The sequence below is a fragment of the Drosophila santomea genome, chromosome 2R (assembly GCF_016746245.2).
Source record: "Drosophila santomea strain STO CAGO 1482 chromosome 2R, Prin_Dsan_1.1, whole genome shotgun sequence".
Classification (NCBI taxonomy): domain Eukaryota; kingdom Metazoa; phylum Arthropoda; class Insecta; order Diptera; family Drosophilidae; genus Drosophila; species Drosophila santomea.
The window spans coordinates 18954662-18979891 of NC_053017.2; the positions used below are offsets into that span (position 1 = coordinate 18954662).

General features: G+C 45.4%; 1 protein-coding gene across 8 annotated transcripts in view; it reads right to left on the reverse strand.

Annotated features, from left to right (window-relative positions):
• Nucleotides 1-1208: 1208 nt before the first annotated feature.
• Nucleotides 1209-25230, reverse strand: part of LOC120446786 (bromodomain adjacent to zinc finger domain protein 2B) — a 39440-nt gene continuing 15418 nt past the window's right edge. Inside the window, exons 2-17 of one of the 8 annotated variants that reach the window (XM_039627934.2) lie at nucleotides 15770-15952; nucleotides 15465-15710; nucleotides 14435-14922; nucleotides 13754-14376; nucleotides 13596-13693; nucleotides 12454-13421; nucleotides 12120-12392; nucleotides 11529-11885; nucleotides 11404-11469; nucleotides 10846-10887; nucleotides 6766-10773; nucleotides 5392-5912; nucleotides 4677-5138; nucleotides 3963-4590; nucleotides 3775-3896; nucleotides 1209-3709 (exon numbers count right to left, since the gene is read on the reverse strand). In XM_039627934.2, the coding sequence (XP_039483868.1) occupies nucleotides 3553-3709; nucleotides 3775-3896; nucleotides 3963-4590; nucleotides 4677-5138; nucleotides 5392-5912; nucleotides 6766-10773; nucleotides 10846-10887; nucleotides 11404-11469; nucleotides 11529-11885; nucleotides 12120-12392; nucleotides 12454-13421; nucleotides 13596-13693; nucleotides 13754-14376; nucleotides 14435-14922; nucleotides 15465-15710; nucleotides 15770-15896 (9186 nt within the window). In that variant the 5' untranslated portion in view covers nucleotides 15897-15952 and the 3' untranslated portion in view covers nucleotides 1209-3552. Of the gene's footprint in view, nucleotides 3710-3774; nucleotides 3897-3962; nucleotides 4617-4676; nucleotides 5139-5391; nucleotides 5913-6765; nucleotides 10774-10845; nucleotides 10888-11296; nucleotides 11342-11403; nucleotides 11470-11528; nucleotides 11886-12119; nucleotides 12393-12453; nucleotides 13697-13753; nucleotides 14377-14434; nucleotides 14923-15464; nucleotides 15711-15769; nucleotides 15953-25230 lie in introns of those variants that run through there. The other 7 variants (XM_039627936.2, XM_039627932.2, XM_039627935.2 and 4 more) reach the window with 7 other exon arrangements.

The following is a 25230-nucleotide window of genomic DNA, read 5'->3' on the forward strand; positions in this document are numbered from 1 at the left end:
ATTTGGTCATCTTCCATGATGTTTTGATAATGTGGCTGGAGCAGCGGACCCAATCTCCAGTCGTGGTCCTCCTCTGCTGGAGTCGTCCCTTTCCAGCTTATCGATTTTTTTGTATTTCGTTCGCCGTTGGGCTGCGCACGAAATTCTTGTCGCTGCGAATAATTACATAAATCAGTGAATTTAAAGCGTTTCGAGTTTCCAACTGTCAATATCGCCGGCGATTGAAAATCGAGCCTTTAGAGGTAAAAGGGTAAGCACATCTTTTGTCAAGCGTTTGGAGCCCTGATTGCTGCGGATTAAAATCGGCTAAGATATTAACACCTCAGGCTACCGCCGTTCCCACAACAAAACTTCATGTTTATGCTTCCGAAAGATTTCTGGCTAAAAGGCATTCTCGCACCCACGTAAAAAAAAGGGTTCTCAAATGCTGGCCAATCTGTCAGCAATTCAAATTTAGCGCAAGCAACAAAGGAAGTGATTTATGCTGCTGCCCGATTGATTTGAAGTCGTAAATCGGATGGGGAAATAAAAGCACCGCTCGTAAGAGAACGCCTTTTCAGATCTCCGACGATCCCATTCCATCCGACAGTTGCGGTGAGTCTTTAATGCGCTTTCAAAATGCAGATTGTTCCGTTTTCTGCCCGTTTCATTTGTATGATTATGGCCTGTCACAGCCAACGAAGCATGGCCCAAATGGAACGGTAAACGGCCAAGTAAATGGCCAAGTAGCCAAGTGGCCAAGTAGCCAAATGGCCAGGCTCAAAAGCTTGTGGTTAGCATGGGTTACAGATGAATTCAGATTGGTCAGATCAGATCAGCCATGCTCAGTCAGCTGTCGATGGAGCGTGTGGGGCATCCAGCATCTTGGCCATCAAAAAGCGGTTCGGTTTTTGTAAGTTCATAATGTCGATCATATAAAATTGCATGTCTGAGGAGGAGTTCAAGATTACAGTCAGCAAATTGTGTCCATTTTTAAGTGGCTGTCTTCTCAGTTTACTCAGATGGTTTAAGTTATAATGAATAAGCTATAATGAAGCTGGAAAGCACTCAAATACTTGTTCCATAATAAAGCCGCAAAAAAAGATTCGTTTTATGTTTTATATGATTTACTTATATTTTCCTTGTGCACAAATGTCGAAAATGCCCCACCAAAATGTATGAATTTTTTTTTGTAATTTTCAGTATTGTTTTGTTTTAGCATATGTGGCCATAGCGGCCATAGCTGGCAGCTATCCCCTCACAATCATAATATGGATGCTTGGTTATCGAGTATATCCATCGTTTAATATTTGTTTAATGAGTAAGTTACATTCACATATGCGTAGGTTGGGTACATATAATTTTAAAATATATATATATATATATATCTATCTGTTGTATCACCACGAACACACATAAATACAAATCAAGATTCCATTATGTATGCAGTTATTGTTATGGCGGGGAGCTTCCACAGATCTCCCCATGGAATTTAGATATCCATACGCGAGTTGCAAACGGGGCAGCAAATGCTGTTTGCTCAATGCTCAATGCTCAATTATTGCGAATCAATTATAGTGAAGTGACACAACTGTATGAATGCCAATAACATGCCAATAACGTAGCTCATGGCTCATTCGTAATGGGTAATGGATAATGGGTAAGGGGTAATGGGTAATGCGGGGAGGGGCACTGAACTTGGGACTTATGCCATATAATGCGTATCATTATCCTATATACAATGTACATGCATGGGTTCAGGGGCTTTCGCTTCCTATTTACACAAGCAACTCATTGCGAATGCATCTCGCTCATTTTGTGGTAAACACGGTTCCAAATAATCCTCTTTACAAACTATAATGGCTGCGCTAAAAAATACATGCTTTCGCTCAACTAATTCTGTGTTCGGCTGGCTGGTTGGCTGCTTTCTGTTGGATTGTAGGTGTAGGTAGTTCTGGTCTGGTGTTCTAAACTATTATCGTCTTGTTGCAAAAGATACTGATATTGACTGGCCGCCGCCCTCGCACGCTTTAAAAACATTCTTCGCTCTATGTTGCTTTTTCTGTTTCTGTTTCTGCTTCAGTTTCTGTTTTAGTTTCAGTTTCAGTTTCAGTTTCAATTTCATTCAATTATTGTGCTGCACTGCAAATGAGTTTCGAATTATTCAAAAATGTAGATACCATCGTGTAAATATCATTGCTTTGCTAATTCGTATTCTGTGTATATATAGTAATTTATATGTAACATTTGTAATTCCCCCCAACAATTTCAGGCGGTATATCTGTCTGTATTGCTTGCATCGGCTTGAATTTTGTATGCGGGCTGGCTACTTCCTATATATGTACAGCTAAAATGTCAGATGCCTTGCTAGCCGGATCCCACTGCCTCTAATACTGTCCTGGAGTTGCGCTTAGATCCCGCTAGGATATGTCCACTGCACTTCCTCACTGCACTTCCTATCTGCTTCGTCGGCTTCTTTCGTTCGGATAAGTTAATTTAAATTTATTCTCGGTTTCGATTTGATTTGATTTCGAGTTGTATTTGCGATTTGCCAAAGTTACGATCAAAGTACCAACTACAGTGTGGAAAATTTACACAGAATAAATAATTTAATACATTTAATTTTAATATGCTTTCATTTACATTTACAAGTCCTCCTCGCACCGCCTTTTGAGTATAATTGTTCGCATTTTTGCCTGGGCAACTGTTAGCTCTAGTTATAATACGTTTAAATACAGATTTCGGAGTTGCTATAAGTACAAAATACACTTTAAAACTTAAATGAGCGCTTCGTTGGTGCTTAAACAATAGTTGTTAAAATTAGAGTTCGAATTGTAAGTGTAGAAAATAAAGCGACGCGGCTTTGTGCACAAAATACTGTTCAAACGATGGATCGATCGATCGGATCGGATCGGAAATTGGTAGACAGTTTTTGTACGTGTTCTTTTTGTCATTCGTTAGCGGTTATCCAGTTCGGGCGTCTACTGTAGATGGCTTCTTATGCGATACGATTACTAACTGCTAGTTTATGTCGGCTAATAGTTCGTGTTTATACTGCTGCTGCTTCTTTCGCCCTTGGATGCTTAATATCTGATTACACTTCTTCACTTGCATATTTGTTGTTCGCCTTGGCTGGTGATTTAATTTAATCAAAGCTACCCCTTTCCAAGGTCTTTACCGACGTAGGACGTTGAATACTTTCGCGTGTGTGTTTTTATATAGCTACTATATATAAATATATATATTAATGTGTATGCTGCGCTTCTAGACTATAACTAACCCTCTCCTTTCTCCCATTTATGTACAATCTCTGCTTAACCTAATCTAATCTCTTGACCAAAATTGTGCTGCTTCAGTTAATGCTGTTGTCGGTTGCTCCACGGCTGCCTCCTCATCCTTTTGCGTTGCCGCGATCACGGTGACCATTTCAATGGGATGCGTTGCTGTAACGGCCATGTTGTTGTTCGGTGTGACGATGGTGCCGGTGGTGCCAATGGTGCCAATGGTGCCCATGCTGATGGAGTTACTGGTGCTGGTGGCCATCTGGATCTGTGGCAGGCTAGTGGTGCTGGATCAGGAGTGCTTGTCAGTCAGTTCACCCCAGCGTGACTCGAAGAACTTGCGCATGCCGTGACCTGCCTTGCCAACGGGCGAATCGTCCTCGTTAAACATTTCACAATTGTCGAAGATCTGACGCACGTCCACGCAGAAGTCCTCACGGGTTTTGTAGCTGTTCAAATCAAAGTTCAACTAGTGAGTTTATGGTTTTTAAAGAAGTAAAACTACGTTACTAACCTCAAATCTTGCAGTTTCTTTTTGATTGTGGACAAGTCCATGGGAGTTTTGATTATTTTTCGATATGTAGGAAACTGCTTGGTGTTAACTGGCAATAGAAATGGCCACGAGTCCTCATGAAGCTGCAAGACGTAATGCAAACCACATTAGGTAACCAATTTATTAAACGAATTCTGTTTAGTTCCCACCTCCATTTCCCCCAAAAGCGTCTTGCAGACGGCCAGCTCCTTCATGAGCTTCTTGGTGGCGTGCTTCTCCTTCTTCTCCTGCTTCAGCTTCTCCTTGGCTTCCTGAATGGCATGTATATTGATGGGCGGCGGCGACATTTGGTTAGTTGCCGCTCCAACTCCAATGGCTGGAGGCGAGGGCATGGTCATCAGCTGCGCGTGCTGTTGTTGGGGCGGCGACTGGCAGGCGTTTACATGGAGGACGGTAGCTGTGGGCGAGGCCTGCATGAGCAGCGGTGTCGGCGGTGGTGGTGGCGGAGTGGGTGCTGGCGTCGGTGTGGGCGTTCGGGTGCGGGTGGGCGTGACAGCCCGTGGCGACATGGCGACCACGTTGGCAAACGGCATCGCTGGCGGCACCGGCGCTTGGTTTATCAATCCGGCTGAGAAGTTGCCAGCCGCAACTGGCGTATAAACTGGGTAGCCACCGGGCATCACACTGCCGCCGCCCGGCACATCTTCCAGCAGAGCCGCAGTGCCATTATTTGGCGGGGGAATGAGATGCGCGTGGAAGCGACTGTTGCCATCGACCGAGTTGTTGGCATGGTGCTGGTCATCGTAGGTCGTAGCCGAGACCACCGAGTGCGCCGGACTGCAGAGAGCAGAGGCATTATTTAACTGGAACCCGGACCGTGTACTCCGCCGCCCATTCAGCCGCCCGCAGGCCCCCACACTCACCTCAGAGGAGCCGCCGGCAGAGAATTCATCGACTCATCGTGCGAGGAGTTCAGCGACGGCGGCTGCTGATGATGATGATGGTGGTGGTGGGAATCCCCGCCTGCCAGTGGCATCTGCTGCTGCTGCTGCTGCATGTGCTCCATGGCTGGTGTCTTGCTGTTGTCGCTACGCCGCTTGGCCGAACCGCCCGACTCCCTATCCCTGTCCCTTCTGGATTTGCTGCTGCTGCCGGACGTTCCACCGGCACTTCTCTTCTTCGGCGGAGGCGCCCGCGAGATGCAGCCGTGGCAGTACCACTTGCCACGCGGTACCTTCAGCAGCGGTGGTATATAGCAATCGGCGTGGTAGGCACGGGGACACAAGTCACAGTAGATCATCTTGCCCACGGGCGAAGGACGATGACCGCCGCAAACGATGCACTTGCGCTCATTGGTGGCCTTGTTCACGCACTCGTAGCAGTACCTGAAATAGCAGAGGAAAAGGTTTTAATGTTACTAAATATTCAACAGATCAGGGATTGTAGTTGGGAACAGAGAGAGAGAGAGAGAGAGAGAGAGGAACAGTGCCACAGTTTCTCAAAGGTTAACGATCAACGCTCAACAAGACAACGCGGATTAATGTGTTTTCTTTTTTGTAATCTATGACAGTGACATGTGAGGAATGAGGATGTTTAGAGATAGAGGACTGGTACTTGTTCTGGTACTGGAGTACTCACCAATCGCCATCGGGAATGTTGTCCATCTTGGGCTTGAAGCAATAGGTGTGATAGCCCTTGTCGCAGCCGTCGCACAGTAGCAACTTGTCCTCGTTTTCGCCGGACGTGCAGAACTGGCAATTCTGTAAGGAATTGGAATATTTGCTAGAGTTTGTTTTGTTGGCCGAGCGTCTGCGTTTGCCGCCGCTCTTCTTCTTCGTCCGTTTGCCAAAGTCCGAGTCGGAGTCGCTAGTGTTTGGATGGGAGGATGGGGATGCGGTTGGGGATTTGGTTAGGATAGGGGGTGTTTTAGTTTGGGCTTGATTCAGCAAACACTGCCCATTTTGGGCCAGAGCCTTAAGGTTGATTTTGATGCTCAGCGGAGCCTTGTTTTCTGGCTTATTGATTGCGGTTTTGCTGTCTTTTCCATTGGGGGTCAACTGCTGCTCCTTTTTCTTTTTCTTCTGCTGCTGCTTCTTCGAGGGTGTTGCCTGCTTTTTGGCGCTGCTCTTCTTTTTGCTGGACTTGTTTTTTGTTGCATACTTTTCGGATGGCAGTTCGAAACGGTTCGTTTAAAGGGTGGGATTAACAGTCGTGGTGGGTTTGGTGGGTTTCGTTTGTAGGGGGTTTAGCGGTTATCGGTAAACGGTAATGGGCAACCAAAGCATTCATGTACATGTGTGTGTGTGAGTGGTGGATAATGTATTTGTGTGTGTGTGAGTATGAAAGCGTTAAATTTGTTGTATTTTGTTTAAAGAACACCATGAAACACCACAAGCAACAAACAAGTCAAACATTCAGCAAGAGACAGTTAAGAAGGAAAAACAAAATCGGAAGGAGAAACAAAACAAAATTCGAATTAATTTCACAGGCAATTTCCAAGTTTTTTTATGCAAAGGGGCTTTTCCAAACTACTTAACTACATATGTTACTAAAAAAAAATTCATAAAGAAGTGTAATCACAGTTGCATATTCTTTAAAAATTAAAATCTACCATAAAAAATATTCCGCAATGTGCCTTATTATGGTTGAATAAATTACTATTCTGTTAAATCTATTTTAATAAAAAGGTAATTGCATTAAAAAACCAAACGTATAGAGAAAATTTAAAATGCAAGTCAGGAATACAAATCATAAAACAACTGTGATACAAGTTCACAAATTTTTCAAAACCTCCGTTTCAGTTGTGGTGAATACCGGTTAGTGTGTCGAAATATTAGATGGTTGTGCAATGCATGTGTGTACAATTATGTGTGTGGGGTGTGAGTAGTGGGTGTTAGTGTGTGTGCAGCCAAAACAACAATGAAATGGACCACAAATATAGGCGGGTGCCAAGCAGGTTATCGTTTTCTTATCGGGAATTCTCAAAGGTTTCCAAAACCCTCCTAATCTTACCGCTTTCATAATGCTCTTGTCCCAGGCCACGCAGGATTCCAGCACGTACAGGGCCATCGCCAGCTGGGCGGTGGTGTGCGATCGGGACACTGCGTCACGCCACTGCACCAATCCCTTGGGGATCTGCTCCACCTTCTCGTCTCGATCGCTGTCGCAGTTGCTGGCCGGAGACGCGTTGCCGGAGTTCGCTTCTCCGCTCCCCGATTCGCAGGGCGTGGCTCCTGCTACGACTGCCGAGTTTGCGCCTCCGGTTGCGTTTCCTGGCCCCGCGGCCGCTGCTGCCAAAGCCATAGTACGCTCGTTGAAGGATGAGGGATTCAGGCTATTTCCCGTACCTGAACCCTGTTGCTGTTGCTGCTGCTGCTGTTGGGCCAACTGCTGTTGCTGCTGCTGCTGTTGCATCTGCAGGAGATATGCGGCTGCCGATGCGGAGTTCTGCGTCTGAGTGCTAGTATGCTGGTTCTGAGCAATCACCGCCAAATGGGCATCGCCTGTCTGCGAGCCCAACGGTGGCTTCAAGTAACGCCTTTCGATATTTGCCTCCAAGTCAATGATTCTTTCACGGATCATGGGTATGATGCTCACGAAATCCTCCTCGGTGACATCCTCCTGCGAGTCCAAGGTGAGTTCACTCTCCACACGGTTGGGCAATTGCCAGTTCTTCAGTTGCATGGAAGCACTGGCCACCTTGTCCTCCAGCGATTCTAGTTGTTCGATAAGGGCAAGCTCCACTCGTTTGGCCACCTTGGGATTCCAATCGCCCTTTTTGTCAGGCATTAGGAACTCCTCCGGGAAGTCGGTGTCCGATTTTAGCTGATAATTCACACCCAATGGCTGTTCCAGCCCTAGGAAACGTTGAAGATTCTCCTGCAGTTCGCGCTCCCTCAAACCGGACGGATTGAGTGTTTTGAGCAGCTGGCGCAGCTTCTGTTCATCGTCCAATTGCCACCAGCCGTAGCGCTGCCTGCGAGGCACGTAAACGCCGTGAACTCGTTCCGGAAAACCTGCCAGCTTAACCTGCTCCAGCAGACGATGCTCATCGGGGGTCATGGAAAGCGGCAGAGGAATGTCGATGGGTATATAAGTTTGAACACTGCTCAACGACATATTGGCTATGTTGTGGTAATATGCCTGTGATAATGCCTCATCCAAACGAAGCTCCATCTTGGGCTTTACATCAGTTCCCTCGCTGGCCCCTCCTCCCGTATCCGGTGGTGCATCAGAGCGCAAGCGAAAAAACTTTTCCTTGCCGGCAAGCTCATCTGCATCTGTTTCCATTTCGGTGTCCATCTCCTTGTCCAACTTCAGCTTGGCCTGCTCCTCATCATCTTTAGTCTCGTGGTGGCGATGAGGAGAGCCCAGACCGTTTTTTGACTCCACCTTGTGGGCCTTATACTCCTCCACCTTGGCTAGCATTTGCTTTTCATCGAGCCCGCTCAGCGAGAAGATGCACTCGTGGCCCAGTTTACTGGTGTCCACCTTGCATTCGTCCATTGGAATCGAATAGTACTGCATGTTGTTGATCAGATCCCATGGATGACCTTGCAGCTGCAGCTGGGCCGAGCAATTCTGATTTGCATAGCTGATCTGCAGTTCCTGGCCCACCACGCCTCCCTCCTCCGCTGGCAGCTCACTGATGAGTGGAACCTCCCGACGGACAATGGAGAACCACTTTGGTGTATCGTCGACACTGGATGTAGATACTATTATGCAGTCATCCTCTTTTTTCACATCCTCCGACTTGATCTGGCTAAAGTTCTGCTGCTGCGGCTGCTGCTGCTGTCCTAGTCCCAAACCAGTGTCCAACTTAACACAGTTGTCGCTTCCATTGTTGTTATTGTTATTATTGGTGTTGTTGTTGTTGAGGGTAGGCGGCATCAATATGCCGGGCATAGCGGGTATTTTAATTTCAGCTTCAAAGTCGGTCTTGGTGGATATCATGGTCGTGGGTGGTGGACCCATCAGCTCCATTTCTGATTTAACTTTGATCTCTGGCCTGGGAAGTTCCATCTTGGGCAGTGGAGGAGCTGCATCGTCGTCATCATCGCCCAGATCAACAATTTCCGGTTCCACCTTGTTGATTTCAGTTACATCATCATCGTCATCTTCCTCATCTTGATGTGCGTTCTGTTGATTAGATTCAGGCATCTCGACGTCCGGAGCTGGAACACCATCATCCAGTTTGGTGTCAGATTCATCCACTTCCATTGCTTGCTCACTGGACTCCGCCGCAATATCTTTCTCATTCTCGGAGTTCTCTTTCTCGTCATTTGCCTCCTTTTTGTCATCCATGCCCTCCAATGCCTCGTGATAACCGCATATATCATTCTGGGCCGACTCAAGTGCTTCAATAAAAATACCACCAGCCTTGGGCAACTTCCAGTAGCGACGCCAGAAGCGATCCTGCCCGAAGCACGCTGCTCTCAGCTGATTTGTGCTCTTCTCCAGCGCCTCTTTGCAGTTAAGGGAAGCTCTGACAATCTTGTCGAGCTTCTTCTGCAACTCATCGGCACTCAAGCGATTGTCCTCGTCCTCCTCGACATTCGTGATCTCCGAATCCAAGTCGGAAAGATCATCGTCAATAATACTAACATCGTGGTGGTGTTCATCGTTGATGGAGTTCCGGGCCCCGCTTTTCTTGGCCTGCAGCAGAGCATTCATTTCGCCTCCAGTAACAGCACTTGTGGTAGGTGTGCTGGATCCATTAATTTGGTAAGTGGGTGTGGGCATGTCCTGTTTGCTGGGCGTCAGGCTATTGTCCGTTTGGACGATGGTTTTGGCAGGACTTACAAGAGATTCCTCATCGACCACGCCATCCACTTCCATTGGTTGCTGCGGTTGGGCTTCTTTGACGGCTCCCTCCACATCCTGATCGCCATCTTCTGCCTTCTCGCCATTGGGTGAGCCACCTTTGGCTGCCTCTCCATCTGTTTCGGCTGCAGCTGCTGCTTCTTCTGCTGCCGCGGCCTTGGCTTCCTCCTCCGCCTTAAGACGTTCTGCATCCAGCTTCTGCTGTGCCATCAACGCCTGCATGGCCGCCTCACGCTCCGCCTGAGCTCGTTCGTAGGCCTCAATTCGAGCCTTGCGCATGTGAAGAGCCTTGTACTTGCGCACCTTCATGTCCGTCATGTATTTCTCCTTTCGCATCTGGGCGCAAGTTTCCAGGCTTCCATCAATCTGGCGGAGCACGGCCTTATTCATGAGCAGGTCATTGCAAAGGTGGGCCAACATTTGGGCTTTACGGGTGGGATTCAACGCAACGAAGGGGCGATCTTTCAGCGATTGCGACAACTTCCAGGTATCGTTTTCATGGAGAAGCTTATAATACTCCTGGTTCTTTACTGAGTGCGAGTGAGTGGTGGTATCGCTATCTAGTTGGTGATGATCTGGCACCCTTCTCTCCCGCTCACGATCCACAGTGATTCCGTGCATTTGACGCACTTCACCTGTGGCCGTAGCATACAGATAAATCCTCAGGATTTCGGATACATTCGAGTTGGTGATGTCCGCATTGCGCAGCGATTGTCCCAGTAAAGTGGTGTGTCTGCCGGGATTGGGAACACCTGGATCCTCAATGGCACAAACCAATAGATGCGTCATCACCGACAGCAACTCCTCCTCCGCATCCGCATTGCTATCGCTCATTAAAGCATCATGCAGGTTTTGAAGCGAAGGCAGGGATTCCATGTCAAAGCCCAGAGTCTCCCCGAAATTATGCAGGAATTCAAAGACCATGAGCAAATCGGCCATTGCCTGGCCGGGAAGTCTGTTGCCCGCAATCCTATCCAGCTCTGGGATTACCAGTTCTTGTGGCATTTCAGAGTCCTCATTAGGACGCCTTATCAACTGCAAAATCTCGGCATCTCGTTTGCGCTCCGCCATACGACGCTCACGCAGAAGTAAACGGTCCAGCACCAGCTGATGTTTCTTCTTTTCACGATCCTCGAATTTCCGACGAAGCTCCAACATCCGAATGAGACTCATATGTTGGCGACGACGTTCTCGTTCCTTTGTGGAGAGAAAATAACAAAGTTTAATGAATTTTATTACTTATTCCAAAGGATTATATAGTCCTCTTACCATTTCGGCGGCCAACAGCATTTCTTTCTGTTTCTGTAGTTCCTAAATTAAAAACAGTTGGTTTTGGTTAATATCTTGAGGGAAGTAACTGATACCGAGATGGCAAATTTGGTCTTTTACGACCCCTAATAAACAAAAACCAATAAGCGGATAGTTCGAACACACCGAAACACGATAAAAAGTTCAACAAAAGCTCAATTTAGACAACAAATTTAGAATATAACTCATTCAATGGCCCAAATCACCAAAATGGTATCAGTAAATAAAATTTAAATAGATTAATGTACAGACAAGGAAGAGGAACAGGAAATAAAGGCATAAAGAAACAAATCTTGAAGCAATTAATAAATTTCGTTTTGGAAAGCTAAAATAGTTGGTTTTCTCCCAAATATTAAACGGAAAGTGATCGGATTGGTATCAACCACAAGACAGAAGGTAAGGCATTAAGTACCTGTTCCTTAGCTAAAATGGCCTCCTGACGACGCTTTTCTTTCTCCTATTGCAAAACAAAACAGAATTATACACTGATTTCAGCGGAGCCCAGTAATCTAGACTAACCTGTTGCTTCTTAAGCAATTCCTCTTGCTTAAGGCGATCTAGTTCCTCCTGACGCTTTTTGCGCTCCTAAAAATATGAGTTCGCATAAGCAGTTAATCTTCACAAGTATTAAACTTTCAAAGTACCTCTATAGCCTGCTGATTCTTGAGCTCCTTGTCCTTGCGCTGCTGCTCCAACTTGGAGTTCTTCTCCTGACGAGCCTTCTCCTTATTTCTGGCCAATTCCTCCTTTTGCAGCTTCTTGGCATCACGCATCGCCTGCTGTTGCTTTGCGATCTCAATCCGCTGTTCCACGTTAAGTGTCTGGCGGGTAAAGACCTTCAGATCCTCTAGCCGCTTGGCCACGTCCTCGTCCGTCATCCGTATGTACTCGCCATCATTGGCGTACGGCGGTGGCGCGGGCTGCAGGAATGAACCAACAATGGCTCGCGCGGAGAAACTAAAGTTTTCACGGCTTAGATTCGATGGCTGCTGCTCCAGGATCTGTGAATGGGTAAATGAATTAGCTAAGTTCTTAGAAAGTGAATATACTTGTGTGCATTGTAGCCAATTTTAAAATTTGGTGCTTCTTAATGGGCAGAATTATGGAAAATATAAATTAAAGCTATTCTAATTACATTTTAAACTCCAATTATAAATTAGTAGTGGTTTAGAGTTATCATTTTGTGTTACAGAATTTGCTTTAAAATATTCAAAAAAGTCGCCCTACAAACTCACAGCAAAAACCTGTCCGTTGCTCTTCAGCGGCGTCGTGCTTCCTGGTGCATAATAGGTGACCTCTCCACGGATCTGACCTTGTTTAGTCAGTCCACGAATCACCGTCTCCCGCTTCCAGCCCAATTCCAGTGGCACCCTTAGCTCCGCTACATTCAGAATATTGGCATCCTCACTCTCAGACTCTGAAAGTCCACTTTCGGCCGCCACGCTCTCGGAATCCGTAGAAGTCTCCATATGGGCATTGGCTTCGCTGAGTGCCAGGCGGATTTTCTCCTAAAAATTCGAAAGTATTAAGTTTCATGGTATTTCATGATTTATTCACAGATTAACTTACAATATCAGCACCCTGTTGAAGAAGTTGTTGGGTGGCCAGCATAGGTTTAAGGCCCACAGCTCGGGATTGAGCCAGCAGTGATGCCACTGTGTTCTTCTTGGGCTTGGATACGCCACGTCCCAGATTACGAGGTCTTCCCTCTTTGTAAGAGGACGATCCACCCCCGGAACCAGATCCCGAGCCACCACCCGCGGCTCCTGATCCTGCACCAGCCGGAGCTGGAGAGGTTCCTCCGCTGCCGGATATGGAACCACCAGGCATACCTCCAGTTCCACCCAAAGCAGCTGTAATAGAGCTTAAACTTTGCAGGCTATTGCCGCTTTGACCACTGGACGCTGCCTGATAATCGCTCGCCAAGTTAGCCAATGCTGCAGTGGAAGAGGAGGAGCCCCCTGCTGCTGCATTTGATGAGCTACTGTTGCTCTTATCCGAGGGCTTCATGGAAAGATTAAGTGGTGCGTCAAAGTCATCAATGGTAATGGGATTGCTGGCTGAGCCGACGGCACCGCTGGGTGTCAGAGCGCTGCCGCTCGCGTTGGACTTTAGGCTGAGATTCACACCTCCAGAGTTGGGAGCCATGTCGGTGGTGAGGTCGTGCACCTCTTTTCCCTTACTTGAGAGATTATAGGCTCCGTTGGAAGTGATTGTTGGTGGCAGTTTGATCACCTCCACGCGATCACTATTGCTCTGGTTGAGCAGGTTGCTCCCTGCTGAGGAGGAACTGGTACTGGTTGTGGGAGCCGTTGAAGAACTGGCCTTGCTTACAGTCAACTGATCGAGGGGATTACCACTCATGCCAGGCAGACCGACCAGTCCAGCCATTCCCGGGATCCCGGCTGCTCCGAGCATCCCGTGAAGTTGCTGCTGCGCCTGATGTTGCTGCTGTGCCTGCTGATGCTGCTGTTGAGCGGCCGCAGCCATTGCCGCGTACTCCATTTCGAGTCTAGCCCGCTTCGCGGGACTGAGACCTGGAAATGCAAGCAGAGAGGAAATGGCATTTTTGGTGCTGTCGAGCTCTTTTTGTGCTTGTTGCTGTTGTTGGAGTAGGTGTTGTTCTGCTTGGTGTTGTTGTTTCTGTTGTTGTTGTGTTGTTTGCTGTTCTGTTTCGGAAATAGTCTTTTTGCGACCGCGCGAGGTAGTACCAGGAATCTTGGGCCCCACAATCGAGGACGTGTACTTGATTATCTCCGTGTCCGGTGGTAAACGAACTCCGAGCAGAGATGGGTGCTCACTACCAGTACTGCTAGGGAATAATATAATTAGTAGTGTAAAATAGTGTGATGGCTCAAGCTTAAATTACCCCATCATGTAATCCTTTGAACTGGATTTGCCCGATCCCGACGTGGAACTGTTGCCTCCCATTTGCTGCTGCTGCTGGGAGGAGTGATGCGGCGAGGACGTTACCGTGGCAGATGGCGACACACCTGTGCTGGCTGCAAAAGCATTCATTGCCGCCTGCATGCTCTGCTGCGGCGTCATTCCCAACGCTCCAAACTGTGAGAGCGAGTTAAGAGCGTTGAGCGAGGGATTGTTTTTGTCACGATCCTTGCTCGATGATGAAGACGAGGAGCCCAAGCCCGAATGGGGCGACATCAGCGGATTGCTGCTGGTTAAACTGGGATGCATTCCTCCCAATGAGGAATTGCTAGCGCTTACACTGGTCGAAGCTTTGCCACTGGACATCATTCCGCCGCCGCCGCCAATTCCCATGCCAAGGCCATGCATCGAGGACGATGAGGAGCCACCCCCACCGGACTTCTTGCCTGAGGAACCGCTTGATCCTGAGCCGGAAGCAGCGGCTGCCACGGCCTGCATGGCCAGCAGCTCCTTGTGCAGCGTCACCGGATCGTAGGCAGAGCCCGGATTATTACCCATGCTGCTGCTCGTCATAGTCGAGGGCTTACCATAAGCGCTGGCCGTGCTCTAATAAGTTAAAAAAGGATTTAAGTTTTTAATTTAGATATATCGTGTTTATTCTCACCTTGTAACTTCCATGTCCTCCACTATTTGTGGATATCGATCCGCTACCCGTGCTCACCGACGGAATGCTAGTGCCCGGAACTCCTACCCCAAAACCATGCATGCTGGCCAGCGCGGCGGCTGGATTATTGGCTGCTGCCGCTGCTGCCGCCGCAGCAGCCGCATTTAGACTGTTGGCCAGACTTTGCTGTTGTTGCTGTTGCTGCTGGGCAGCTCGCTTCTCCTTGCGGGACTTGTTCGACTTGCTGCCGGAGGAGCCAGATGAGGATCCACCACCACCGTTGCCACTACCGCCGTTTCCACCGCCGCCCTGTCCAAGTACTCCTGCTCCACCTCCTCCCGCACCCGCTCCACCAGCACCGCCGCCCATTCCCATCCCAGCTGGCCCAAAGGCAGCCGCTAAATCGGGATGTGGAAAGGGAGAGAGACCCGAGGCTTGCAGGCGACTGAAGTAATCCTGGGCAGCTAACTGGGCCATTGACCACCAGCCTGTAAATCGATTAGCAGCGAGTTAGAAACGGATTTTTACAAATATGTATGATATTGCATAGTTGAGTCAATTCAACACTTTTACGTTAGTTAAGTTACGCCAAAGAGCAAACTAAACATTGCATTGCTGATGCAAATCAGTACTGATTTAAAAAGCAATTATACAAGATGTCAAAGTACACTAAAATATTTGTGCTTGACCATTTTTCACTGCCCAGCTCTGGGTGAAGCTTCGTGGCCAGTGTAAAGCGAATCGCAAGTTACTAAATAATGCTCTAGGAGTATTTTCTTCAAACGATCTGCGCGATAGACAAGATGTTTGCTGTTTTACTCCACACAATTAGGGGGAATTATATTGCAGATAAAAACTGATATCAACAAGCGAGAATCGAACTCGCGTAGACTTTTTTACGATTTTACGATTTTGTGGGACGAAGTCACCTTAACGCACGGCACCAAAGCAGCCGCTAATTTCGTGGCGTCAAAAACTTCTTCTTGAGGTGTTGCTACTAAAATACGGAATGTGCCGACATTTTACTCACTTGCTGGATGCAAACCGGCCAAACTTGCGGCCTGGGAAGCTGCCACTGCCATCGTGTTCTGGTGGTGGTGGGCTCCCGCCGCCGCCGCAGCTGCTGCTGCCATGGAATAACGGTCATTGGCAGAGGCGCCTCCGGCTTGTGGCAATAAACCCAATCCGGCAGCAGCGGCGGCATTGAACTGCGAGTTGAAGAGCGGATTGGAGGCAGCTGCAGCAGCCGCTCCAGTGGGATCACGTCCCCAGTAGGCTGGAAAAAGAGAAAAACATTTAAGATAATCGCTTACAAATTAACAATAAAATTCTTACCAAACAGGGAAGCTGCATCTAGGAGGCCGGTGGGGTCGTGCGGCCCCCCGGCTCCAGCACCCCCTCCCGCATTCGAGTTTTTGTTTGAGTTTTTGCCATCGCTGCCATCGCCGGCATTTTTGTTCATGTTCAAAATCCCCTAGTTCTTAGGACCAACTATTGTGCGTAACATGCGTTTGGAGTCTGCAATAAATTCAGAAAATTTCATTTTTTTTAGGTATTCTTTGTATTTGAGATATATGTAAATGGTACGTAAAATTATTTTAATTAAAATTAGATAAATCAATTGAACTATTTCATTCAAATTTTTTACACATTATGTATACAAGAACACTTTATATAGTATTTTTAACAGTTATAGTAACTCAAGTGTACACCACACTTGTATTTTGAAGATACCATTCATCAAACGGTTTCATTTTTCAACTTCAATCTTCGCTATTACTCCGCTCTCTGTGTTGGCAATGCCTCAACGCTTGGGCGAAACTCGAGCACAAAGCAGAATCGGCCGAAATATGGAAAGCAAAACAAAACTAAAAAAAACTACACGCCAGCGAGAGAGAGAGACCGTACACGCATAAAACGGAAGCAGAAGCTGAGTCCTCTCTTTTACCACTACACCTGCACGTCATCGGCAGAGCGGCGAATTCAGTGCTCAGCCAAGTCGTCGGCGGCGAATTGACAAATTACGCACAATATTGCATTTTTGTTTAACAATAAAAGAAAAAATCCCTCTTGTGAAGAAAACTTGAACTTTACAAGTCATGCGCAACGTTTACCACATCCACTAATGAAAACAAGAGAAAAGAAGTAAAAAGAAAAGTCAAGACACCCACACAAACACATTCGCAGACTGCAGGCGGCGACTGCGAAAAGCGATGCATACACAAGCGAAAAAAGAAGAAAAAAAATCCGTTCACAGCAATTTGCACTTTTTCGGCAGTTTTTTTTTTTTGTTTGTATCACTTTAGTAAATTCATTCATGAAATTTGTAATGTTCTCTTGGTCTCTTTTATGCGTTATGGAGATTTATAAGACTGTTATATTAACTGTTTAGGGCTTTGCTTTTATTACTTGCGCTGCGACAGCAGTTAACGGCAATTGTTTGCACTCGCTATTGCATTTTCCGCGATTCAAATGTACAATTAACAAAAATATTTACAAGCGCCGTTTGGCGACGCGTCCGTCTGTGTTTGTGATTTCGCGGCGAATGAGCGTGTGGAGAGTGCGGAGAGCGCAAGAACCGCAAGTGTCGGCGGCGGACCATCGGAAACGGAACGCAAAAGGGAGAGCGCGGGCGGCAGAGAAAGAGAGGCAGAGAGGTCCGCTTTACATTTGTTGTTGCCACGCACCGTGGTAGATGATTGCACTTTTCTTTATGCCTCTATGTCTTTACTTTTTATTATTATTATTAGTTTTAGCTGTATTAATCGCTTTTAATGAGCCAACGTTTAGGTTCCCTAAGATGGGCCCACTGTGGCTCGCTAATAACTGTAATTGCGCACTCTTTTTCCTGCTTTCTTTCATTCGGTTTTATTTTTTTTGTTGTCACGCATCGGCAGGCGACAGATGTGCGCTCTTATAAGGGGAGGGAGGTGGTAGCTCAGGAGAGAGAATGCGTGAGGGGAGAGGGGAGTCTGCGAAAGAGCTCTGGCAATTTATAACAAGCAAGAAATAAAACAAACGGACAGAACGACTTGGTACAGTGGAGCTTGCTTAATGACAGTGCGCTACGCTGGTACTTAGAAGGGATTCTGATTATAGAATTTTAAGCGTTTTCCATACTTATTGTTCCTTTCAAATCGAGATATACAAATGTAATTTCGTACTTTTTAATTGGGTTACCTAGGTATCTAGTGCTGTAAAACATCGACACATTTTAGTACAGATAATTTCATTGTTCTCTGCATTATGGCTGTGAATATTACTCAATGGTATGCAATCCTTGAATCCCTTTCTTCCACTTTCCAAGTTGCATTTAATGTTTAAGCGGAAGTAGCACTGTAAAACTTTGCCTTTTGTCTTCTTCTTCAGCTTGGGCTTTTGCCTTTGGGTTCACCACAAGGGGTGGGGGAGGAGCTGGGTGAAAGGTTGAAGGGAGGCAGAGCTGAGGGAGCAAGCAATATGATTCGGGCATTTGTCTTTGACACCGCCACACTTTGCTGCCTCTGCCTCTGCCGGCGTCGCGGGGGCGGCAGCGCAGTCGACGACGACGCAGGCGATTGGGAAGGTGTGTGCGTTGTTCTTGTTGTTTCCATATCATTTTGCACTGTGTGTATTTGTGTGTGACTCGCCGCCTCTCACACCCTCTCACTCCCACCTCTGCCGCTCCTTCTGCCAGTCTTTTCACATCAATATTTGTGAGTGACAGCAGCGAACAAATGTGAAATTCTTCTCATATTGTGCTGGCGTCACTCCACTACACACCAGCCCATTCCCACACCACCACTCTGCCACCCGCCGCCCACCGCCCGCCTGGAATACCCGTTGTTGTTTGCTCTTGATTATCTTCTCTCTCTAGCTCAATTGGCTGGCCGACTGTCTGTCCATCGTCCAACGCTCATGAGTTGCCTTTATTTCTTTTTCATTTGTTGTGTTTTTTCCCTAGCTTTTTTGTTTCTTTCCATTGTGTATGCGTGTGTTTGAGGTTGTGTTGTATCTTATACCCACACAGATGCAGATAGCGCCGCCGTTTCGTTTGATTTGCTATTAAAAAAGTTTACGGCTGTTTTCTTTGGTCAATAAGCCCGAAAAGCTAATCAATTGCTTGAACAACGGAACAACAACTGAATCCGAATTTCTTGTATAACTAAAATAGATTCGAAGAGCTCGAAATCGCATATCAGCTTTATGTCGCTCTCAAATATTCATACATATATTTTTATCCTTTTTCCATTTAGTTTGTTTTCTTTCGGTTTATTTATTTACATTATTTTATTTATACAGTTTATAAGTATTAGTTATTCTTTAAAAAATATTTAGGCAAGAACTGCGATACAAAAGAGCCAATAATGTTATAAATCTTTCAGATTCAATGTATTTCAAATGCTGTTAGTGTTGAGATACAGGTACGATCTGCTTCGAAAAGTAATTGCGAAGATGAGTCGGGATGTTATACTGAAGATTTCCGATAAGAAATATAGTAATTATTGTATCTGTTGGTTGGGGTTTTCTAAGTTGTAATGCACTTGATCGCAAACAAAAGATTGAATGCATTTTTGAGTAGTTGCCTTTCCTGGATTAAAGGTTTTTCTGGCTTTCTGACTTAACTTCTTCTGCGCATTCTTCTACTTTTGATTCTTCATTTTTTCCCCCTTATTCTTTTCGACGGCCTCCGGTGTGGGATTGTGTGCGAAAGAGATGTTCGTTGAGCGGGTAAAAGAGAGGGGGACAATGTGAGTGCTTCTGACTCTTCCTCGTTTTTTTTTCTTGTGGAGTGAGCGAGGTTATTGACTCAAAAAGCAATACCCCTGCCCTGTTTCAGCGTCCAACAAGCCTGCCGTCGTCTGCGTCATCGTCTGGCGCGATCTTTAGTCTCGTTTCCCCTTCCCCGTCTGCTTCCCTCTATCCCTCTCCCATTTCAACGGTCTGCAACGCCTTGCGATCGAGTGCTGCAACAAGAAAATGCAACAGCTTCAGCGCAACAAGTTCCACTCGCTTTTCTGTACCCATTTTTATTAATCAATTTTGGGTACTGAGTTAAGCACTCTACGGACGTCTTTTAAGTTCATTCATTCATTGAAGTCCATTGACGTCTAAGCAATACCCATAAATCAAAAATCAAATACGTGCTCCTTCCTAAATTGCACTTTAATTGCATTTATTTAAAGAGTTGAGCACTTTCCCTAAAACGCACACGGGAAACTTTTATCCCTTCTGTTATCTTTCGGCTTTCATTTTCATCACCCTAACTGGCACACTTAGCCAGAATTTTAAGCAATTTACCTGTTAAATGCTTTAAATTGTTCGCCTCTTCAAATTGTGAAATTTACCCACAGCGATATAAAATATGCATAATCGTTTAATTTTATTAATTGGTCCAATTAAGCCGTCTACCACACATTTATTAAATCCAGACATTTTCACAGCCTTGCAGTGTGAGGAAAATAAGACCTTTAAAGCTCTTTACAAAGTTTCAAAGATGCAAATGACGAAAAAAGACTTTCTGTACTTAAGGCCATACTTAGTTGTAAATTTATCTTTGCTCTTAAGTTCGAAGGTCAAATATCAAACTACAAATACATTTACGCAGTTTGCAACAATATAGCTATATATCAGGTAATTATAGCTTGTATCAAGAAGAACGAGTAATGCAATAGTGTTCAAGTCCCAAAATTGATGTAAAGCTGGAAAAATCGCTTTAAAGATTTGTTCTACCAATCCTTGCTGACTTAAGCCTTATACATATATTATATTTATTTTCTACTAGCATAGAAATTGCACTATTTTACGTTGTCTTAAGTTGTATTATTTATTCGCATTTTAGTCATGAAATTTGTAGGAAGATTTGTAGAAAGATAACTAGCTTTTGTATGAAATATGACTATTTATAGCAGAAAAACATCTGGTACTTATGACAAACATTAATGTGATGAAATCCTTGGCACGAAGGGGTGAAAATTATATTTGAAACAAGAAAGCCCACTGGAAATGAAACGAAAATCCTGCGCCGATTCTGTTATTCTTGTTTTGCACTTCTCCAGCCTGGAATACATTATCATGAAGGATATATTGCCAACCAGTTTTTGGGAGAAAAACCGACGGCGAGTGGTGGCGGCGGGTGGGAAAATTGGGAGGTGTTGGGTCTCTCGCCTGGGCAAGAAAACTGTGCAAAAAAAAAATAAAAAAGGGACACACATAAAATGTAAACTCTGAACCGAAACGGGGCGTGTAACGAACGGAGGGCAGAGAGAGAGGCGGAGAAATCGTGGGTTGTCGCACACAGGACGAACAGGCCAACAAAACGAACAGGAAACGAGTGTGCAAGGACACACAACTTTGGCGTGTGGGTGGTGCAAAAACGGGGGGGAGTTGTGCGGCTGGGTGGGTGCAGAAATGGGGGCGTGGCAGGGGTTAGCCAGAGTGAAGTGGCAGTAAAACGAGCCGAATGAGAATCGAGAATTGCGAATGGGTGTAGAGCAAGGGGAGGACGAAGAAGCGGCATCAGCAGAACAGCAAAACTAAAATTGAAAATGGCAACGCCAGCGGGAAGGAGATGCAGAGGAAAAGGAACACGAAGAAGAAGGGCAGAGAAGCAGAGGAGCTGGCAACAACAACCATGACAAGAACAACAAAACCAAATGAAGTCCAAGCAAGCGCTGCCGTCGACTGCTCTGCCCGCAGCGACAGCGGCAGCGAAACAGAACTAGCAACAACAACAACTGCAGCAGCGGCAATAACAGCAGCAGCAACAACAAGCAGCAGCGAGAACAACAAAAACAGCAATGGGAGCAAACAAATGAATTTATGCAGCGAGGCTAGAACAACAACAATGACAACCGCAGGCAGTTCTATTACAGTAAAGATTCCCTAAATCGAAATAATATTAAACTAAGAAGGTGTTTTGCTTTGGGCTGCTTTGTAACCTAATATGTTCATCTTCTATTTATATATTCGCAAGATACAAGTTATTCTACACGGAGTTGCAAAAGCTAGGAAAATGTCTAAAAAAGTTCAAGTGTCATAACTTAAGCTGGGAATGCATAATTGCTTGTTACTTAGTCAGGTTGGACTGTAGTTGGTATTTATGTAGCGATGTTGGTGTGGTTGATGTTGTAACTGCTGCAGGATGGCAGGAGTAAGAGGAATGCATGGGACACTGGATGTGGGATGCGGGGATGCGGTGGCAAAGGGACAGAGGTGAATGTGGAAAAGGGGCGATTTGGGAGTAACGGAGAGATGGAGGCGCATTGGACAAGGGACAAAAGCTCCAAGTGGAACGAGAGAGCGCGCACGACCCATAAATTAGAGCGAGAAGGCGCGACTGTGCGAGTGAGAGCTCTTCAAGGAGGTAAAAGGACGAGGGGTGAAAGGAATGCAACAACATTGACGTATTTGCCATTTGCACCAACAACAGAAACAACTACAGCAGCAAAGCAGCAGCAGCAGCAGAAACAACAACAAGGTGCCAGAGCAATTTAAAGGAGGAGCAAAGGAGAACAAGAGAATAGGAGAGGAGTAGGGGAGTCTTTGTCTCTCTCCCTCTCGCACTCCTACGCCGTATGGCTCCCTCCCTCCTAGTCCCCCGCTATCACACCCATGTGGTGGGCGGAGTGGGCGCATTTAGTTGCTGCATCCAGTGCAATCCCTTCCCCTTTTCTCTTCCGCTGTGCTCCTCCTTGGCATTCGCAAAATGATGATAACGTGATGCAATTTCCAGTCATGTGCAGTTGACCATGTGCAGTTGCCAATTTATACCAGCCACCTGCTTCTACCTGTCCTTCCTCTCCTCCTCCTCCTGCTTCTTCCCATTTTCTCCGTCACTTCCCTTTCCGCCTTCGGTTCTCCCTTCACTGGACAAGCATCTGATATCGGGGACATGTTCGATTCTTCAAGGAGTTAAACTAAACCTCTGACACCTCTGTTTTCGAAAATGCCTCATGATGAGTCGGCTTTAAATAGTGATTTAAAAGTATCTTGGGAGTTGTGCTGCTAAAATTATTGCGGTGTAATAGAGTTTTATTTATTACCATGTAAAAATCTGTGTTTTATGGTCAAACACAACTGCAGCACGGTTACATACTATAATAGTTTAGCCTTAGGCATCTACATCTGATAGAATGTAGATAACCTTCCTTTCTTAAGGACCCCTAAGGTATAACCATTTTGTAATACCTTTTTGTTTGAAAATGTAAATGTGTCAAATTAAATATCATTGGTTTTAACCCCCGTTTCTATAGCAACGGTCAAACCACCCCGCTTCAAGTCACAATTGTTTCCGTTGATTTCCTGCACTTGGCGCCAGCATTTCCCCGAAATATCTCGATAACTACACGTGTGGTTTATGACCGATTCTTTCGCTTGTGCCCTCTGTACCGCCAGCGATTACAATCCAATTCAATCCAATCGAATCGAATCGGATCGAATCGAATCGAATGGTCGCCGTTGCACAACTGTACGCAATTCGCTTTTTGTTGGCCAAAGCTTTTAAATGTTGCTCTGCGCTGCGGTGATTTCATTAGACGGCAAATACAATTAAAGAGCTTGTTGCACGTAATCTAATATGGACAGCACACAGTCGTATGTGTTTGTGTATCTGTGCTTTATTTTGTACGCACGGCCGCAGAGGGACGGCGATAGATACACGGATAAAAAGATACATAGACGCACACACATGCGTCAGTCCGCACAGCAATTTAATTAATGCTTAAATCAGATTATCCCAACAAAAGGCAGAACGCGTTTGGAATAACGGGGGTGGCATAAAAGGATACAGTTGGGGGGTCAAAGAGGAACAGGATAGCAAATGTGCATACTTTGTAACACCGGGAAGGACAACTTTCAGATACATTTTATACTCCCGATGGTTTATTGTTACTCTTTTTAGGTACAAGTTATAGGTGTGAAAAGCATTTAATAGATCAAGATTTCATTAAAATACTTTAGCATCCTTTTATCCCTGTGAGAACAACTCACCTCTCAAAATATTTCAAAACTTGAAGATAAACTTGTAGTTCTTTCTGTTTCGCTTTGTTGCCGATTTGTTTACTTTTATTATTATTCAACTATTCACTTTTGTCGCCACTCGATTTTGCTTTCATTTTCTCATTCATCTCTATCTGTTTTAATTTTCACTTAATTCTCACTCTCTTTTCAGGGTATAGATAACAGAATGATTTCGGCGTATTTCTTGTGGTTTCGTGGATTTTTTATGTGTACATTTCCGCTTGGCTCTTTTTGGGCTGGTTAACGCAATCACACGATAAATTTAAAATGATTTTTGAAATTTATAGGACGCCGTCGCTCAAAAGAAAAGCTTTTATATAAAAACGAAATTGAAGAATCCCGAAGAATGCGATGCACAATTATAATTTCGGTATTTTCCTACAATTTTTCCCCACTCTCTGCTGAAATTAAGCAGACAAGCAACAACAACAATGATGAGTTTTCTATGGGATTCTGTTGTATTTTTTTTTCTTTTTTTTCTACAAAAAAATGGATAGAGATGGAGGGATGGTGAGTCACTACTTTATATAAACAATGGCGTTCGCAGCATTTTGGTCAACTTCTCGAAGCTGCCGGTCATTTAGCACTTCCCGAAGAAGGTGGTGGCGTCAGGGGGTTAAAGAGAGCCAGCGACTGACAGGGGGTTAAATATTCTGTACCACGAAAGCTAATGAACGGCCGAGTCCGATCCGAAATTCGAAAAAGCAATGGGAAGAACAAAATAAGAAAAGAGTCAACATTTTTCAATTGAATCAGTTGGCAGAACGAGACGGAAAACTGGGCGAAAAAGAGATGGAGGGGCCAAAGAGGCCAAGAAAACAATTGACAGTCAGTCAGTGCGTTGGAGGAGTCGAGAAAGAGGTAGCCATAGTGGGAGCGAGCGAGAGGGAAGCGAATAGCCTGTCTGTGCGCTGCGCTTCAATAAATCCGGGCTACAAAAAGCAAACGAAACTCGCCTTAAATCGAAGGAACTGTGCACTGCCGTCTGTGTACTTTTCCACAGTGAATATTCGATAAAAATACTACAACAAGCATACATATATCAGAAGTAAAAATAAACAGAACTAAAGATTATATCCTAATTTTTACTATTAAAGGGCACGTCAGTTGCAATGGTTTTGTATAGTCAATCAAAATGTTCTGTGTAAGATTTTCGCTTATAAGAAGCTCCACTGTATTTCTGGGCAATGCAATCAATCAGATAGCAACAGCCAACAGAACGAACCTAACCTAACCGTAAATTATCGCTCGTTGGCCAAGTGTTATCGTTTGGGTTCGAGCTTGCGCTTTCCAGCTCTTGGTAAATGTAAAAACATTTGTAATTTAATTAACCGATTGCCTGGAACCTCGGCATTTGCTTCTAATGTGCTTCGAGTGCCCCAATGATATCACAGCTCTCCCGTTAACTAAACAAACCTTTAGTTGTTTATCGTGCGCACGGCAAACTGGAAATCTGTTTTGCAAAATCCATTAATTGCTCTATAGAGTACACACACACAATGTCTCGTTTTTAGCCAAGTGATTAAATGGCGTGGCTTTTTAGCTGACCACTTTGTACAGTGAGAAATAAGAAACCTATTCAGTTAGACTAGGCTCGCATATATTTATAATATTTATAACGACTTTTTTTTATGCATCATTGAATATGAGTTATTTTATTGATTTTATATTTCCATGCCTAGCGTTTTTCTCAGTGCTTCTCATTGACAGTAGAAAAACAAGAGAGAACGCTATAGTCGAGTTCCCCGACTATATGATACCCGTTACTCAGCTAGTGTAAGTGCGAAGGACAGTTT